Here is a 19,482-nt window from a genome sequence, read left to right as displayed (position 1 = left end):
GATCCTCTTTTAGTCGAGGGGTATGTCTTGGTAAGAATGGGTAGGACAGTAGTAATAGTTCATGGCAAGGTAACCTAGAATGGTTCAATGAGCAACTTAGGCACTACAATGTGGACACTATGCGAGGAAAGGGATATTATAAGGACATATGCGTACTTGTAGACTATCAACAAGGTAAAGATACCGTTGGCAGAGAGTCTTTAGTAGAAATGGATTCAGGAGATGAGCTTGAAGGGGGAAGACTAAGGCAGAAAGCAAAGATATAATAATCCACTGGTGGGCCGATAGTGCAGCATCCAGCAGGAGAAGTAGGAACCCACATAAGAAAGTGATATAGCAAGGTCCGTATGTGTACAGGGGATCCTTAATGGTGAACCAAAAAGCGTTGGAATCCAAGTAGGGTCTTGGTATAATATATGATAATGGGATGAGGCGTAAATAATTGAAAGTGTCAAGATTGATGGTTCGATGTTTAAGGTATATTTCATGGTCGAAAACGACATGAATGAATACATTTTAGCATGCGCACACAACAATAAATAAACCACACACATCTTGAGTCAATCAACCAGTTGAAGCAACCCTTGAACAGGCAATACAGAACCTTTACGGAGCATATGTGGAAGTACTTCCCTACAAATGTAGCATCTAAAAAACCAGAGCACAGAATGCTCAAAGGGAGGGTTAATTTAAACAGCCACTCAAATCACAGTCAAAACCAGAAAGAGATGAGCAACAAACATACAAACAGAATTACTAATAATCTTATACATCCTGAATCAACCATAAAAACCAGTCATACAAACCTCAAACCATTTATACTAAACCGAACCCAATTCAGTAATTAATGTCTTATTTTCTATTGTCCTTTTATCAAAGCACCATTTAGGCAAATAAAAAAGTGTGGCAAACAGGTATAAGAAATATGGTGATAATAAAGTTTATTGCAGACAAATTTCAAGGGTAACTGATCAAGTGATTGGGAGATATGAAAACAAGGATAAGAAAAACAGGACGTTAAGAACATAAAGAAATGCAGGTCAAGCGAGGAATGGAGCATATCGTGAATGGGGATGGATGGCGTGGTTGTACACAACAAGTGTCTGAAATGAAGAATGGACAGAGCAAGTTTGGAAATAGATTGACACCAGGGTGCAGCAGAAGAGAGGAGCTACAACATGAGCACCACAAAGAAAGTGGAATTGAAGGCAAAAATCTGTGGCGTAACAAAGGCTTCCGCAGTGAGGGGGAGCCCCTGAGCTTCAGGAGGTCCCATCAGCCCATGACGCTGGCCTCAGCGCTCCTGAGCAAATACGGAAGGGGGGAGGGCCCTCCATGTGCTTTGCAGAGGGCCCCCTCAAGTTGTGTTACGCTATTGACAAAAATGGAAATATAGACAAATTTAAGAGATGATGTTGTGAGGGATGTGGAAGAGTAGGCACGTTGGACGAGGATTTCAGATTGAAGCAATGCCTAATTAGTTGCAGAAGTAGAAAAGACAAGCTTGAGATTCAGTTTAGTGGATGTTGGAGACATCAGGAAAGCTGGAGGGAAAGGAAGACTGAGACTGCAAAGATCAGCCCATCATTCTCAGCAGAAGTGAGAGGGAAGAAAAAAGCAGGAGATCAGAAAAGGCAGAGGGGATTTCTTAGGGGTTTGCAGATGCAGGACATTCACCAAAAATTGGCAGATTCCCTGTCATCCATATTTAAAGTGTATACCAGGGATTACACTACAGAGGGCATATGGGACATCCACAAATTTTCGACCAAAGTCTGCAGTCGCAAAAATCAAAATAATTCCCAAGGTGCTGGCTAGTGAGACTAAATAAGATATCAGTTTTGAAAGGCCAGAGGCCAAAGAAACAAGAAGCCTCCCAGTGATTAATCGATGAAAGGAAGTCTGACTAAAAAAAAGAAAAATTTGATAAAGAGCGGAATCATCCACATAAGGAAGTTAGGAAGACAAAAAAGTGATAGTAGCAAGAGGAATAGTGTGAATGGAAGACACATGGGGGATCCAGACATGGTATTTTGATACAAAATAAGACTGGTAAAAGAGACTGTAGGAAAGCAAGGAGAGACTAGAACAGGAAGTGCCTATAGAAAAGGTATAGTATTAGAATTTGTATGTCAGAATGTCTTCTAACATAAGTATCTTGTCCAAAATATTGTTTACAAAAATATCATCCCATTGCGTTAATAACAAATCACCCAATCTACACCCAATCTAAACACAATTTGTAGGAAGGATATTTGGGACACAATATTTATGTCAGACGATATTTGTGGCAATAATAGCCTGACATACAACTGTGGAAGAACATTTAGCAAGCAAAACAAATTAATGAATCCTAGACTAATCATACAATCTATGACTCGATCCTACAAAACACAGACCAATTATACAAAGTATGAACTCATCATACAAACTAAGCCAATAATATCAACCATAATTCATTCACATTCAAACAAACCAGGAGCCAAAAATACAAACTTTGAAACATTTGTGCAAGCCAGTATGAATCATTCACGCGATCAACCGATTACACACACCCAGAACCATTCAGCAACCAAATAATGTAAACCACTAACACCTTATGTAAACTATGGACTGCTTAACTAATAAATAAACCATGCCTCCAACTGCAAATCAACTACCCAGACTGAGAGCCAACAATGCAAACAACAGAAGTAATCACACTCATGTTCGAAAAAATACAGAGTGTGATATGAAAACAAGCATTTTGCATAATAGTGAGAATCACACTACAATAAACAATAAATGATGAAACATACCTAATAAATATGTTAAACACTTCAGCCCTTCCCTCTAAAAGTATCATACACAGCAAATGCATAGTCTTGGATTTCATGTTACCTGTTTAGATTGAGAATCTGGTTAGGGAGATCTAGAAGAGAGTTCCATAGGCCTGTGCTTCCTTGAACTGTCTTGACCATTGCCACACCTTTGTACACTCCTGATAGCAACAGTATCTGATTCTCAGGGTCTGCCAGTAGCTATATTAAAAAACAGAAGCATAATGGATAATAGAGGCTAATTAAATATATTCTTCTTATACTGTTCCATATTCATACATTAGAAATGGTCCTTCCACTGTAGGCTCAGCTTGGTTAACCCAGTCAAATCCAAATGACTATCCGAACAAGAGGACTTTTATCCTGACCAATGTCTTATTTGAATTTTTAGCCCATCAGGGAGGTAGTGCATTTGTTGTCACGCTTGTACTCTACTTGTTGAAGTTTAGTGTGCAATGCAGAAGGTTTAACATAGGTAGTCATCTGCAGCTTAGAAAATACTTGAATACCATGGTACAGGATAGCATAGAAAAGAAAAGAACAGACGGTATGGCTTCAAACGGAAACAGGCCGAAAATTAGACTAGAACACAGTATGGTATGACATAACAACCAGATGATAGTAGTACAAATAGTGCAAAGAAGTAGACAAATAAAATAGGAGTTTTAGAAACCAGAGAGGAGCAGAATACAGGATAGAAACGTTGAATATAAAAGGACACCATCACATCGAGAACATTCAGAGGGGCGAACATTAAAAGGGGCATTTCAGACAGACCAGGAGGAATTTGGGGGTTGGCAGAACCAGTTTTACAGATTGGGCTTCTCTAGGGCAACATGCATGTGCATGCATGTACACAAACACACACATATGCACACGCACACACACACATGAAGCATGTGTCAGTTGCGAGGGCAGACAGACACTGCCACGGCTTTGCCAAGGCCATGCAGAACTGTGCCCGGCAGTCCTTTGTCTTCCTTATTCCATTGTGGAGCCTGTGGAGCCTGTGCCGCCTTGCAGCCTGCAAAGGGTGACTACCTTTGGGTTGGGAGTCAGTTACGTTTCTCTTTCAGTATGCATCTCCTATAGCGCATTTTGCAGCACCGCACTGGAGAGACTTGACCTGCCCATATATCTTGTTTTGGGCAGTGTTAAGCCCTTACTGATGTTGCTCCACGTATATTTTTCCAGTTCTCCTCGTCCACTGCATAGGTTCACTCAGAGGTACTTTCACACATACTACAGGTGAAACCTGTATCCGGTGTGCTTGTTAAATGTGGGGGACAGGTGTGTGGACATACCCCTGGGAGACTCTTCTGTTATCCTTTTACGTCCTGATGAAATTGCCATGAATATTATTGGACAATAAAACATGTTGACCCTACCTTACTAACCGGTCACGACATGTTCACAGATTTTTAATATGTACCTATTGTAAATTATTAAATGTTGTCCATGACCTTTGATACATTTTAAATTTAGGCTTTTTATCATAAACACTTCTGTGGTACTCCATTGAGAAGACAAATTCAATTGCTTCACAACAGTGAATGAATGTTAGGATAACAGTGTATCACAAAGCTTTTCTGAGCCCATCCATATATACAAAGGGAACATCTGACAGTACTTCTTTAGACACTTGCACTTTGCAATTGTGGACCTTGAAGACATTTAGATTTATGAACCATCTAAAGAGAGTGTGATGCCAATGATGAGAAACTCAGGGCATACAGATCGCATCACTACCCTTCGTATGGTGTTGCTCCCATGAAGTGTCTCCTTCACAAAAAAACATTATTTTGTAAGAAAGATCCTTATGACCCACCCTGCAATATTACTGTACATATGTGGGTCTCTCAAACACTGCTGGTAAAATGAAATATATTCTTAATTGAAGCAGCCTCATTTGTATTTAGGATGTTTTATTAGCTGTCGTATTTGACAATTTTTGATTGATAAGTGTTGGAAATCACCATCTTCTGTGTGGTTTCCCCCCGATTTTCGCCTTAACTGCCCTATTTTTGTTGAACCTGTTTTTGTTGGGTGTACCACTCTGAGCACGTTACTCCTTCTAACCAGTGGCAAAGTGCTTCTGCTCTCCCTTCCAAGTATGGCAAAATTGGTATACACCCGTTTGGTGCATTTAATTTAGTTCCTAGTATATGGTTCTATATGTACCCAGTGTCTGTAAATGAGATACTACTAGTGGGCTGAAGTACTCATTGTGCCACCCACCAAGGTAGCACTGTAAAACATGTCTCAGGCCTGCCATTGCTGTTTGTGTGTGTAGTTTTAAAACAGCCATTTCAACCTGTCAAACTAAACCTTTTGCCAGGCCTAAACCTTCCTTTTTAATACTTATAGATCATGTAGACGCATGGAGAAGGATGCATGGCATTTAAAATTTTACATGTCCTGTCAATGAAAAATAGCCAAAGTCTTTCACTGTGTCAATCTTGGCCTCCAATAGACTAACACTGGTTTACCTAATTGCATTTAATAAGTTCTAAAATTAGTTTGGGAACAGCTGGAAACATATTACTTCCACTCATTTTGATTGTAATTTAAATCCCCTTTAATGGTGAAGTCGGATTTTAAATAAATTGCCATGTTTCTGCCTTAGGCAATTGTGCCTTTCTGCCATTGTCCATGGTCACCTGACTGCTAATGGCTCGCCTGTGGTGTGATGTTTATTACTCTCAGGCAGCAGACAAACGGACTTTGGGTGTGGAAAATGGTGTTTCTCTCCAGAGCAGGATGTCCTGGAGGGTTGTATTCTGAGCTTCGATGGTAGCCTGAGGTCTGTAACCAGCTCCTTCCTGACTTCAAAGGTTGTTTACCCTTTCACTGGCAAATGCAGCTCACACTTGGCCTTGCCTGCCCTTTGTTTCATTAGACAGACTGGGGGAGGAGGTGGTGACCTCTGGGAAAAGGATGCAACAGAAGTGTTGAGTTTGAAGAAGTCATTGCTGCTAGCATGTGTCCCTGCCCTTACTGCTGCTTGTCTCCATCTTGTGTTTCCCCTGCCGCCTCTGCCATGCCTTCTGCAGTACCAGCGTGTTCTTTGCCCCTACTGTGTGAAGGTGCTAGGCCTCAAATGGGCTCAAAAGGTAGTGAGCTGGCAACTGCTGCTCTCTCTCTCCAGAGTTTCGGGAAGCTTAGTAATACGTGCTTGGCTCAAGATAGATTGGAGGATGACTGCTGAAAATGTTTAATTGCAAACAATAAAGGTGAGAGATGACCAAACGATCAAAGACTCTCTGAAATATAGGAGTGAAAGCCAGCAGATGAATAAGTGTTCCTTGTGCCACTCAATTTCCCTTCTAAAAATGACATCAAAATTTTGACCAGCTAATGGCTCTGAGTCTGTAGATACCACGTTCCTCCCTCATACAGCTGGGTCAGACTGGCTTTCTTACTCGTACATCGATCAAATTGAACTATATAATTACATGGAATGGTTGACAAATAATAAAGCAACCCTTTCAACTCTATCCTTAGACATGGAAAAAGTGTTTGATTCAGTTGAAAAGTAACTTTTGCTTAGATTCCTAGATTTCTGGGCTTTGGGGTTGAGTTTGACTAATGGGTAGCACTGCTATGTACTGATCCCAAAACGTAATTGACAGAGAAGGGATTCTGTTGCCAGGGTTGGAGTTTGGGAGAGGTATGAGCTGAGGAGATGACCTCACTCCCCATGATCTTCATGCTCAACCTTGAGCTTCTTGCTTGTGGAATGAGTACTGCTTAGCTTGTGAGGGACATCAAATGGAGGAACAGTAGAAAGGACTGAATCTTACTATATGTGACTGATATCTTATTAAATTGAGTGAATCCCTGAAAAACCATTCCAAAACTATATTCCAAGGTTTTAGGAAACAATACCAGTTCTGAATGAACTAGACTAAGTCGACTCTGTTTCTGTCACAAATATGGAAAACCAGGGCTCTGAGCAGGCATCACTTTTGGCAAGAAAGAATTGAGGTGCTCGGCATAGATATCATCAGTGCCAGACCCAGTTCACTGAATACAATCTACAAATTCTGTTTGATATGTTTGGCGATATAATTCAACAAGGGAGGAGACCCCTCCCTCCCTACTAAGGATGGGTGCCTTACTGAAAATCATATCACTTGCAGATTGCTGTCCTAAAGAATACCCATAGTGGACCCCAAAACATTACTTCCAGAAGATTGATAGGCGGCTGTGAACACTACTGTAGGATGGGAAAACACAGTGCATCTCACTGTACGACTTGTCAAGATTGATATACAATGGATTTAACATCCCTAAATAAGGAATGATTACTTGTCATCCAGGCTGTGCGTCCCAAATTAATAGATGCATTCCAGATAGTCCAGAGACCTCAGTCAGGACTGATAGGTTAACTGTAGAAGACAAGACTTAGTTACAACCCCTGTTTCAACAGTGTTAACAGCACAGACAGCTTGCTGCCATCTACGCAGTTGGTAGCTGAATTCGAGAAACTGCTGTAGATGCTATAACTTTGGAAGGGCAAGCTGACTAATTAAACTGCCATTAGTGTGGGGGAAATGAGTGGGAAAGTGACTAGGTTCAAAGGACTCAGATAATGTGAAAAAATTGCAACATGGGTGCATGTCAAAACTTGGGGCTCTGATGGGCAAGATGTCATGAATACGTTCAACCAATTTTAAGTTGACTGTGAATTAAACAAAGTTAAAATATTCATGAATATATGAAAACCAAGCAGGAGCCTTGTGGGCTAGAATGAACCTGCATGAGATGATTGGCTCTGATGTCACCCTAGAACTTATTGCGAATTATTAAAGATTGAGTCAAACTCACTTACTGCTTTGTGTTGTAGCTTTAACCGTCATTGTTGGGCAACACACTATTCTGTAAACCCGCACACGGACACAAAGATTTTTCCCTTCATTGTAAATTGCTTATTTTTAATAACACCAAAAATATATATATTTTTTATAAATGCGGGTATATTGCCCCAATATGTTCTTGGTTTATGAAAATGGCAATTGCTGGTTTTGTTGGGATTGAGTTTGTTTACCCAAAAAGAGACATTTATGTTTAATTGCAAAATGTTATCATTTTCAAAAACTGACCTCTTGATGTTTGGGGACAAAATAGTTGCATTTCTGAAATATATTTTATACTGATGTTTAAATGATAATTAATTGAGTTTGTTAATCTTGGTTTTGATCTTGGTTATAGGGGTTGCTTATATTGTAGCTGAGTTTTTATTTGTGTGAAGGTATGTACTCATCTATACTGATGTGACAATTTATTATATAATCATGACTACTGTGTGAGGTACGAGCATGTAAGATTGCGGTAAACTGTGTTCTCTAGGTCCTATAAGGTCACAGTAAATTGAAAAGTCAGACTCGTGTCTGAGCAACTAAGATCTGCCTATTTCGGATTTTTTTTTGTTAATGTACTTTTGTTGTACCTCGCCCTGTCCAAAGATATAATCAGACATTAACATTTGACGAAGAATGTATTTGGAGGCAGCAGGGTGGAAAAATGAAAAGGAGTGAAATGTAAAAGTGACTGAAGATGACACAAACATTTGGAAATATGATAAGCCATATCAAATTCCATGCCCAGATTTTACCGATAAGATCATCAGATATCTAAATATAAAATCATAATGCTGAGTAAAACAGAAAACACGTTATGAAAAAAGTAAAACGAAATAAAATGCATAATACAGAAATAAAAAAGAGCGGAATAGAGCACAGCATCACAGAAAAGTCAAGAATAAGATATTGTAAGGAAAATAAGCATGGAATATAATATTGTAAAGATGAAAAAATGTGAAAGTAGAAACTCCGAAGTATCATGGCGTAGAAATGCAAAATAGTAATACATAGCCTGCAGGGTGCATGCGATGGGGAGGTCTGGGACTGGAACAACTGGGTACTGCTGCTACTCATGGCGACTGGCATGCATGGGCAGAGCTCTGTAAAAGGCCCGTGCTGCTAAAGCAGTGGGTGCTGCAGGTCAATATTGAGGTACATTTGTAGGGGAGGAGCCAGTGCTAGAAAATCAGCGTGTCTTGCAGTTTAGTGAGGTCCCAGTGCTGCAATTAGCAGGGAGTGCTGCAGATTTAGAGTGAGGCATATTGTCGAACACTGTGCAGGGGTCGGTGCTAAAATAGCAGTGTGTGTTGCAGGTTAGGGCAGAGGTACATTGACAGAGCAGCGTAACAGGTCAGTGTCGGCTGGGAATGACGTACGTTTACGTGAGGGGCCAGGGCAGGTTAGGACTGAGGTAAATCGAAAGAGCACCTTGAGGAGTCCGTGCTGTAATGGCATTAGTTGCTGCAGGTTTGCTGTGAGATACATTGACAGAGCAGCGGGTGTTATAGGACATATACAAGACTCCCTCAGAGCTGTGGACCGATGTCAAGATGTACAATCCGGAAATTACAAGAACTTCCACAGTTACTTTGAAGTCTTCGTTGGGGGAGAGATTGTAAAGGTGGTATCTGGGCTACTATTGGGTACGTTTTGGCAATGATTTGGTGAGAAGCTGCACGTGGTCTTTGGTCATTTGTACTGAGTAGCCAGTCAGTGCAGGACACCTTCGAGGTGAATTGACAATGATATGTGCTGAAAATCATACAGCAGTGCTTGGCGTGATGGAGGTGCAGTGGTCTGTTGTCTGGGATCCTTCATTAGAATAGTACACAATGGTATATACCAGGCTTGAAGTGCAGTGGCATGGATGTCAAGGGTCCCTGCACTGGTGTAACACACAGTACCCGATACCTTGATTGAAATGCTGTGGCTCGGATGGCAGGGGTCCCTGCACTGGTGTAACACACAGTACCCGACACCTTGATTGAAATGCTGTGGCTCGGATGGCAGGGGTCCCTGCACTGGTGTAACACACAGTACCCGACACCTTGATTGAAATGCTGTGGCTCGGATGGCAGGGGTCCCTGCACTGGTGTAACACACAGTACCCGATACCTTGATTGAAGTGCAGTGGCATGGATGTCAAGGGTCCCTGCACTGGTGTAATGCACAGTACCCAACACCTTGATTGAAATGCTGTGGCTCGGATGGCAGGGGTCCCTGCACTGGTGTAACACACAGTACCCGACACCTTGATTGAAATGCTGTGGTTCGGGTGACAGGGGTACCTGCACTGGTGTAACACACAGTACCCGACACCTTGATTGAAATGCTGTGGCTCGGATGGCAGGGGTCCCTGCACTGGTGTAACACACAGTACCCGACACCTTGATTGAAATGCTGTGGCTCGGATGGCAGGGGTCCCTGCACTGGTGTAACACACAGTACCCGACACCTTGATTGAAATGCTGTGGCTCGGGTGACAGGGGTACCTGCACTGGTGTAACACACAGTACCCGACACCTTGATTGAAATGCTGTGGTTCGGGTGACAGGGGTACTTGCACTGGATTTGCAGGCAAGGTTGGATACAAGGGTTGAAGCACAGTGCTATGGATATCTGGGGGTCTCTGCAATTAACAGACAGTACTCGATACTAGCACTTGGCACCTTGACCCACCGTTACCTTCTATAATAAAAGCCTGACGTGGATGATTCTTGAAAAGACCAACACAATTTTAAGGTGCAGATACGTTTCTTCATCTATTTTAAAATTAAATAAAAGCTTAATATTGTGAAGGTAATTTTATTGCAGAGCAAAGAAAGTAAATATTCTGAGAATTCTTTTTTTTAGAGCGTGAGTGCACAATCGCTGAAAGATATAGCTCACGGGTGAGCATGTTAAGCAAAGCACAAGCCTGGCCCTCACCAGGTGTCTAGTTCGGATCTGGGGCTGGCAAACGATCACAGAGCGGAGCCCAGCATGCCAGGCTCTGCCCCTCCCTCCTTAAAGCAATTAAAGTGTCGAAGGAGTAGGAAAATGACTTAGACAAAGTAAAATACGTGTTTTTCCACATGAAATGTGCAGGACCGGACTGGGAACCAAAACCGGCCTTGGCAAAGTGCTCGGCTGCCCCTCGTGGGGAGGGAGGGGGTTGGGGGTGCCGCCGAGCTCTTTGCCAGGGCCGGTTTTCGGCCGATTTTGTTACAGGGCCGATGCTGCAAAAACGGCATTGTAACAAAAATGGCCCCCAGGGGCCCAAAACCGGCCCCCACCCGTGCGGCGCACTGGGGGATTGCCCGGTGCCCGCAACGGCCAGTTCGGCCCTGGAAATGTGCATTGAAAAGACAAGTGTAAAGCTATGCTGAAAAAACGGCCCTGTAACAAAAACGGACCCCAGGGGCCCAAAACCGGCCCCCACCCGTGCGGTGCACTGGGGGATTGCCCAGTGCCCGCAACGGCCAGTCAGGCCCTGGAAATGTGCATTGAAAAGACAAGTGTAAAGCTGTGTCTGCAGTCTGCAGCTGAGCGTCTCTTCTCAGATGTGTCCTATTGAGGGTCAGTGACCAAGCTGTGTGGTGTGCTCACATATTTAACGCCTCCAGTGAGGTACTCAGACTCTCCTGAAATAAATGCTTGTTTTTTTTAAGCCAGGACAGCGCAGTGAGATTAACATATACAGCGACATCTCTTCCTTCCTTACACTTAAACATTGGTTATTGAAATGCCAGTCTCATTTTTAATGCATGTAATTGACTTTATACTCTTGTATGCTTTTGCTCCCACCTAAACATCGCATTGTGCTTTGGTAAGCCAGGAAGTAAAAATGCTGGCGAAGAAGCTGGTTATGTGGTGGGGGCAGCTGAGCGAGGGGGTGACTGGTTTTTGACATACGCGTGTCCTTGAGCCACTGCATTAAATCTGGGGCAGTTAATGAGTGCACTGACCACAAGTGCCAGTTGCAGACTGTGGACATTTATGCACGTACTGTCTGGGCCATGTAATGAACCCTCAAAAGGTGCGTTGAAGAGTGATTGGGAGCGACTTTTAGAGGCAGGAGAGGACAGAGTAGGGCTTGTGCTGAAAGAAACGTAACAGATGTGTCCATTAATGGCGACCATCCTCCACCAAAAATGCGGTGCCACCCCTAACGTGAATCCCCACACCCTGAACCCCGTCCCCGGCAAGCCCAGCCGCACCAATCACAGACCTCACCAGCCGCCACTGGTGCTGGGTAAAATCCTATAATCCATAATCTGATTGCAAAATAGTTCTACAGTCTTTAGTCTCACCTGGAACAGACTGGTAATTTTCTTCTTACAGGCATACCTAAAGAGCACATAGCTATTCTATAGGCAACCTTACATCATGGCCACTGGAATTATGCAACAGGGCAGGGACGATTTATTGAACAGGGTTCACTAAATTACACAGACAGAATAGACAAATTATACGGAGAAAATCGGAACAATTTGTGGCAGTATTGCTTTATTATTTTGTGCTTTTTACACGTTAACACTATGAGCCCTATTATGATGTTGGTTAGAGTTGCCTCCGACAGACATCATCGAGGAATCGGGGAAAGACTAACCTCTGGTCGGCTGTCCTGACCGCAGAATTACAATGCAACTGCACATGGTGCAGTCGTATAATCCCATTTCCCTATGGGAGTTTGTGCGGCGGCCATAAAGCGGCAGTAGCACAAGCTCCCACAGGGAAATGGGAGATTATGGTCATCCCTGCACCGTGTGGCAGGCAGCGTGAGGTGCGTGGCACACGGTGCAGGGATGAACAGGGGGGCACCTTAGGTGCCCCCTTGGCCTCCAACCAGAGGTCACAAAGAGAAGGGAGCCCTGCTGGGCGCCCCCAAACTCGCTTTCCGACAGGCTTTCCAAGTCGGAAAGCCCGGCATGGAAAGCCTGTCGAAAACCGAGCATAGTAATCCCAACGGCGGAAATGCCGTCCATAGGGATTATGGGTCAGCGTCCTACTGGATGACGGGCTCCTTGAGGCAGTCGGAATCCAACTGCAATGACTGGCCTGTTTCAATTCTGACCGCCTAATTTGTAACTAGGCAGTTGGAATTGAAACTGACTTTCTCGGTCGAAAAGCATCCGACCTATATGTTAACACTATATGGGAAAAAGTTATGCCTCATTAGTATCAATTTAACGCCTGAATAGAGCAATTAGCAACTGAAAGATAACCAGTTAACCTTTGCAAAGGAATTTCCACTGAAAGGCAACATGCATAGAAGCATTTTTGCAACTGTTGATCCGTTTGAACTATAAAGAATTTGTTTTTTAATCTGTAAATTATAAAGCAGATGATGGATCATGCAGCAAGTGAGGCAGATCTATAATTATTCAGGAAATGCTGCGCATACTCACATAATTCCAATGGCCTGCCTTATATGCAGTGGCAAGGTTAGACACTGGGAGCATTTCAAGGACACTTTTGAAAGATAATATGGTTCTCTCTTCATAGCCTGCTATTAAGAAAATAACGTACTCGGCATCTTTCTCCCTCTGTTCCTTTTCTATCCTTTGAAATAATTCCAGAGGTATCTTTACTTCATAGTTTGTAATGTATACATGCTTCACACATTATTTGTAAATATTGTTTCCCTATAATAACTCCCTCTCTGCCTCCTTGAATTCTTTTTTTACTTTGGCTTTTTGATATTACTGTTGTACCATGCACCCAAATGTCTTTTGTTGTTTGATCTTAGTACTATATTGTTACTCTTCCAGTTCCAATATTTGAAGTGATTTATCACACAGTGGGTCTTTTCTGCACTATACAAAACCACTAAAAACTATCATGTGCATTTGCATGGTCCTGTAAGCTTTCAGAATGTGGGTGCCCTTTACAGTTCTGAGGTTCTCATTGAAACAGTCAGAGAGGTCTGTTGGCATTGTTTTATAGTGTTTACAAGTGAGTCACATTGCGTGATGCCCAGCCAGAGTTGAATACACTGCAATACTGCTATGAAACGGATAATTTTGCCTTTGGGCCGGCAAGGTCCTGTGTAAACAGGTGTAAAGTGCCATATCTATGGAAGTGTTTTCAGCAAGACCTTGCCTCTTTTTTTTGTTCTGCACTGTTGCCCGTTGAACTGCTCAGGATGGTTGCTCAGTTCGAGTAAATCTTTACCAACTTTAGTTATGTTACCGACATTTGGGTGTGAAAAAAAGGCAATTTTTTAAAATCCACAATTATATAAAAACAGTTGATCAAAGTACACTACAGAACCGTACAAAAACATATAGTTGTGCAGAATAGATTACATAAGACTGTAAGATTATGAAGTTGGGTGGGGTAAAGTAGAGTATATCCCCAACCCTATAGACTAGAGCATAGTGGTATACAGTAAAACAAATGCGAGGAGAAGTGGTGGTTAAACATGCCTACAGTCCTGATTCAGGAGGGAGACTACTGATTATTTTAAAGCCAAAAAGCACTTCATTTTAGCAGCCTCAGGCCTGAAATCGCTTTTGCTTCATTGAATGGCGATAAATCAGTCCCCCGATTCTTTTTTCAAAATTTCCTTCTTTCTTGTATCAAAATGTTGGCACGTATGGTAGTGTAGAGGTGGTGTAGAAAATAATGGAGTAGAGTAGAACTGGCTGTGTGTAGTATATTTAGGTTAACGTTAGCAGGGTAGACTAGTCAAACACAATGCAATTGAAGTGAGTGGAGATACACTTGAGCATTGTAGGGGTGAGATGGTTCTGTTTCATATGACAGCCAATGACTTCATTCGATACACTTAGAATAACAGCTGCAATTCTTGGAGGCATGTAGGCAGACAGAGAGAGGCATACTCACCGGCAGCAGGAGGACGCTCACTTCCTGGACAGAAGCGCTAAGCAGGGATTGGTCGGTAGAACAATAGTTGGACAGGACATATGTCACGAACTGTAAACCAGTGTTGTTAGTGGCCACCGGTACAAAAAGCCGCGTGAGGTTGCACAAAAGGATTTTGAGGATCTCTGGTAAAGTATTTTGACTTGAGATCTGAAATAAAGTACAGTATAAAAAGAATTACGAGCAGCAATTAAATACCGTGGCGGCTGGCATGGATGGGGGGCGGGATGGGAGGGGGTAAAGAAAAAGAAAATGACACCTACCTCCTCGCCACGTCTGTCCTTATTGTCCCTCCACTCCGGCCAGAACAAGAAGCACCCAGGCTCCCCTAAGCCAATCACAACTCTGCAATGCAGTGTTGTGATTGGGCTGAGCGCTGTGGTGTGGCACTCAGTCGGGAACTGGGAGCCTGGGAATGTACTCTAGCCTGGGTGGAGAACATGCAAAGTGCCCACCACTCCTACCCCTGCTCCTCTGTCAGCAGAGCAGCCTCACCCCACCTGCTAAGCTGTCACAGCAGGAAAAAATAAAATACTAATATCATTGAGTTATTATCATATTATTTTTCCTTTATTTACACTGGTGAAAAGCAGTGGGGCGACGCTCGTCTGCCTAAGCGGAGGAGCGTCCACTGATTAAATATAGGGCTAGGAAAACAAAGGAATGAAGGGTTTCTGGAGGTTAAAAACTGGCAACTCTAATTGAGGAACTTGCAAATTACACTGAATTTTTCCAAAACTGTCGAAAAAGTAGAAGCGTACTTTTCAATTTGTGACATAATGCACAATGTACTAGCTAAATGTAAGTATTAAATATGCTTATAACTAACCTGGAAATGGCACATGCTGAGGCCATGAAAAGGTCATTTGGTAACAAAATAACAGGATAAAACAATCATTTAACCCCAGAACAGTCTTCACAGAAAACTAGGTATTGCCGCTTTCCTGTCAGTCAGCACCAGCATATGCGGATGCAGTCCAGACCACATACACAAAAAGGTATGCGCAACTGCACTGCAAGCTTCCTTCATTCACAGAGCAAGTAATGCATGGATACAATCATTGCAAGCTTCCTAAGAAATAGACAATAGTTTTATACAAGCCCTGCTTGCTCATAGAGAAGAGTTATGGCGCAGGCAAAGGGAGTGCCAATTTTCTTTACTCACAGATATTAGATATTGTACACTGAGCAACGGTGCAAGCTTCCTCACCTACAGTGCAGGTGTGGGTAGGCATAGCACAGGCTTTCTAAAAAAAACAGAACAAGCAGCGACAGCTTTAGGGTGGTGCAATCAGTGCCACCTCACTGAGTGCCAAGCTTGAGGGGGGGGGGTTTTGCACACTGATTGGAGGGGAGGACAGAGCAGACAGGTCAGGCACTACAGGTGCAGCCTGCAGAGATCTTTGTGTGCCCAGCAAATATCAGGGGATAATAATAATAATAATAACATGATAATTTTGTTGGTTAAAGTATTTGCTGGAGAGATCAATGTTTTGTCTATTCACAGTTTTCATGGATCATAATGTAGCACAGAGGGTTAATGTGCCTGCTGCAAAACACAATGTGTAACACATAGCATGTAGATTTGTGTTTTATGTAGATAGTTCATTGGGTTACTGATTTTGTCACAGCGACCAGTGCTTAATTTGAGCTGGGGGTTTCCGGTGCTCTGCACTGGCACTTAATTGTCAACATCGGGACCTATGACAGTCTCCCACATGGTGGTGCTGTACATCTAATTTAGAAATGAGGACAACAACTGTTGTTTGTTCAATATACAGTAAAAATGACTAATACCTGCAGCCCATGACATTCCTATAGAATTGGGGGCATGGAATAGTCTGAATTGTCACACTTGTAGTAGTGTGATGGTTAGTAGTTATGTAAGAACTGTCATTGGCAGCGCTGGCAGGGAAAATAGGTGTCTCAAGCTGCAGTTGCCTCCTGACGAGGGACCTGCCACTTATCTCATTTACAAATGAAGCACTGACAGAGATACCTTTATCTCAAACACTGTGTTACATTTTACATCCTGAGTTTGTATTTTTCCATATCAAACACTCTTACAATATCATTACTACCAGTACGTATGACATGCGACTCCTGCACTTTGTAGCACTCATTGTCTTATGTAACATTGACTATACATTGATTTACAAACTTCTATTATCCACTGCCTGTGTGTTTAATATGAGAATGAGATGTAACATGCTCTAACGCCCTACATTAGTTCTTTAAAAGAAATTAAATATGAGGGAGGGGCTATGGAGAGATGAGCGGCACCTTTGGAGGGTGGTAGAGTGGGAATCTGTGGAGAAGGGGGTAACTGGGAGTGGGGCAACAAAGATTCCTGTACCATGTGCCACCAAAGACAGCCCTGAGAACAAGCAATATAGAGGTAGCAATAGTACTAGGTCTCACAGATGGGAGACATCCATTACATCGCGGTCTTCACACCGCAATGCCTTTACTACGCGGGCATTACAACGCAAGTCATTACAACGACTTGCGCTGGATGGCGCTCTAAGCTAAGGAACAGTATGATTTACTATTCCAACACCTTCCCTACTGTAACGTAGGCTGAAGTTGGAATAGTAAATCATACTATTCCTAAGTCCAGCGCCCTCCAGCGCAAGTCGTTGTAACGACTTGCGTTGTAATGCCTGCGTTGTAAAGGTATTGTGGTGTGAAGACCGTGATGTAACATCACATATTCCTCAAAGATGCATCAGATACAGGACAGGAAGCTACAGCTGTACCCCTGTTTCCCTCCCACACAGAACAGATACAGCACAGCATGGAGAAATGCATTGTTTGTGAACACACGGCCCACAGCACAGCACAGAGAGCAGCAGCAATAAAAGCATCTCACACACCAATAGTCACAACAGGCACAGCAGAAACAGCAGTAAAGATAGAGACGTAATGATGCAAAAGGTACCTGTCCGCACATAGAACAGGTGGAGAATGAGCAGCAGAAAATAAGCTTTCCTTTGCTATGCAGCAGAATGTTTACATTTGATGCAATCTGAAGTCTTTGCTCATTTTCCCAGTTGTACGAGTTTACCAACCCCATCTATGGATTATATTCCCTTCCCTGGCATTCTTATAAACAACTCCCTTTTTGGGTATTTTTCCCACCAAATTCTACACAAACAGGTGAAAGGAGATATAAGAAAGTGGCAACACGCAGTTGGAAAGTGCGACAGCGATGACAAGGTACCTATTTGCATCTGAACAAAATCTGGGTTCAGGGGCTCATTCCACAATATCAATGAGAACAGCAAATGCAAGCTTGTGTGAGAGTGGGCGTGGGCTTGAGATTTACCTGTCCAAGGTCCAGCGTTACGCCATTGTCGGTCCCACTGCCGGTGTCTCTCTTTACACGAGATGAACTGGAGCCTAGATAGATAAGGCAAAATAGATGAGTGACGCACCACTGACATCCCTTCTCATGTCAGAGGAGGGAGCCTACATTGCTATTGGAGCTTAGTTTAAAAAGTATACTGAGTTAAGGTTGGTTGTCTTTTTCCACACATACGTCGGCTTATTGAGGAGGCAATCCACTCCTTGAATATACCATTCCACTTCAGGATCAGTAAGATTTGTCCTCCCCAGCACTGCCTATTGGTTTGACAAAATATGTGAGCTTGAGTGTACTTCTAGAGGCTGCTCACCAATCAGTGGTACTGAGAGCGGTGGGAAAGTGGGGCGGGGCAGGGGGTGGGAGTCGCCAGATGACGGAATAGGGAAAATAAAATTAAAAAAATTATAAAACCACTTACCTTGCGCTCGCCACATGGCCGACACAGCGATGCGGCAAATGCAAGGTAATTTGTTTTATTTATTTATTTATTATATTTTCCCTATTCCATCATCTGTCGACTTCCTCCCTCCCAACGGCTCTTACCTGCACCGGCCGCACCTGATGATTTTTCATAACATAAATGCAGTGGTAAAGATCGAAGCATGGCTGAGTCTGACAAGGGGGACGGAGTGAGACCCACAGTACACTAAGGTTGGGCAAGGGGTGATACTGGTAGGCTCATTTACAAGCCCCTTGTGCCGCGGGCTCGTCACTTTTAATATGGGAAAAAGTGATATACCAGTGGCACACAGGGCTTGTAAATAAACCCTTGGGTCTTTAGAGCAGACTACTTTTTGTGATATAGCACTCTGGCATGGCACGCACTCGTTGATTGACGGTTAGTATATGCAAATCATTTTGCTCCTCCAGTTGCTCAGTCCATGCAGGATAATGAGAAGAGATTAGCTGTTCTTCTACAAGTTCCCATTTTTAAAGCTAACAGCACCTTTTCAGGCAGTGTATGAGGCAACAGCAGATTTATTGTTTGGCTAACTAGTTGGAACATGCCAACCATGCACGTGTGACTTTGTTCTGCCTTCCACCAACTCACTTCTGGCAGCCGGCGGTGTTCTTATCTGTCTACAATGTATTTTCTATTTTCTGGAGTACAATATTTAAAAAACAAAACCTCACGTTGGCAACCAAAACTTTGTCCCGGATTTCACATTTATCTTTCTGTCCAGGGATATGTACACTAGGGGGCATCCAGTCATAGACTTCACCTCAAGATAAACTCCTAATCTGCAGCCAGACTCTCACCTGATTCTACCGTTAAACATATCTAGAATTTTGCTCAGTTTCGTAGCTTAGTTTCACACCTCAAGTCAATACTGTTCCTTGTTCCTGCTTTTGCCATCTCAGGGCACAGCAAAATGTTGTGCCTTTCCTGGCTTTTCCCCCATAGCGTTTCAATTTTGGGTGCTTCGTGGGCTTTCTTATTGAAATGTGATAATAGTCTGTACCCCATCCAACCCCGGAGAGGGCGAGTAGAGTTTTGTAACAAAAAAAGGACCAATGCCTATGGTATGTAACATACCAATTTTTCAATCACTTTAGGCAC

At 43.0% G+C, this 19,482-nt stretch overlaps 1 protein-coding gene across 1 annotated transcript in view; it reads right to left on the bottom strand.

Annotated features, from left to right (window-relative positions):
• The window catches only part of LOC146857855 (uncharacterized), a 651,000-nt gene that overhangs the window by 393,785 nt on the left and 237,733 nt on the right, over positions 1-19,482 (bottom strand). The window contains exons 5-7 of the mRNA XM_085648551.1: positions 17,883-17,956; positions 14,516-14,704; positions 2,881-3,020 (exon numbers count right to left, since the gene is read on the bottom strand). Of these exons, the coding sequence (XP_085504677.1) occupies positions 2,881-3,020; positions 14,516-14,704; positions 17,883-17,956 (403 nt within the window). The remainder of the gene's footprint in view (positions 1-2,880; positions 3,021-14,515; positions 14,705-17,882; positions 17,957-19,482) is intronic.

Source organism: Triturus cristatus, chromosome 3_2, assembly GCF_964204655.1.
Source record: "Triturus cristatus chromosome 3_2, aTriCri1.1, whole genome shotgun sequence".
NCBI lineage: Eukaryota > Metazoa > Chordata > Amphibia > Caudata > Salamandridae > Triturus > Triturus cristatus.
Note: the sequence above shows the minus strand (reverse complement) of the source record. Positions and strands in the feature narration are given on the sequence as shown.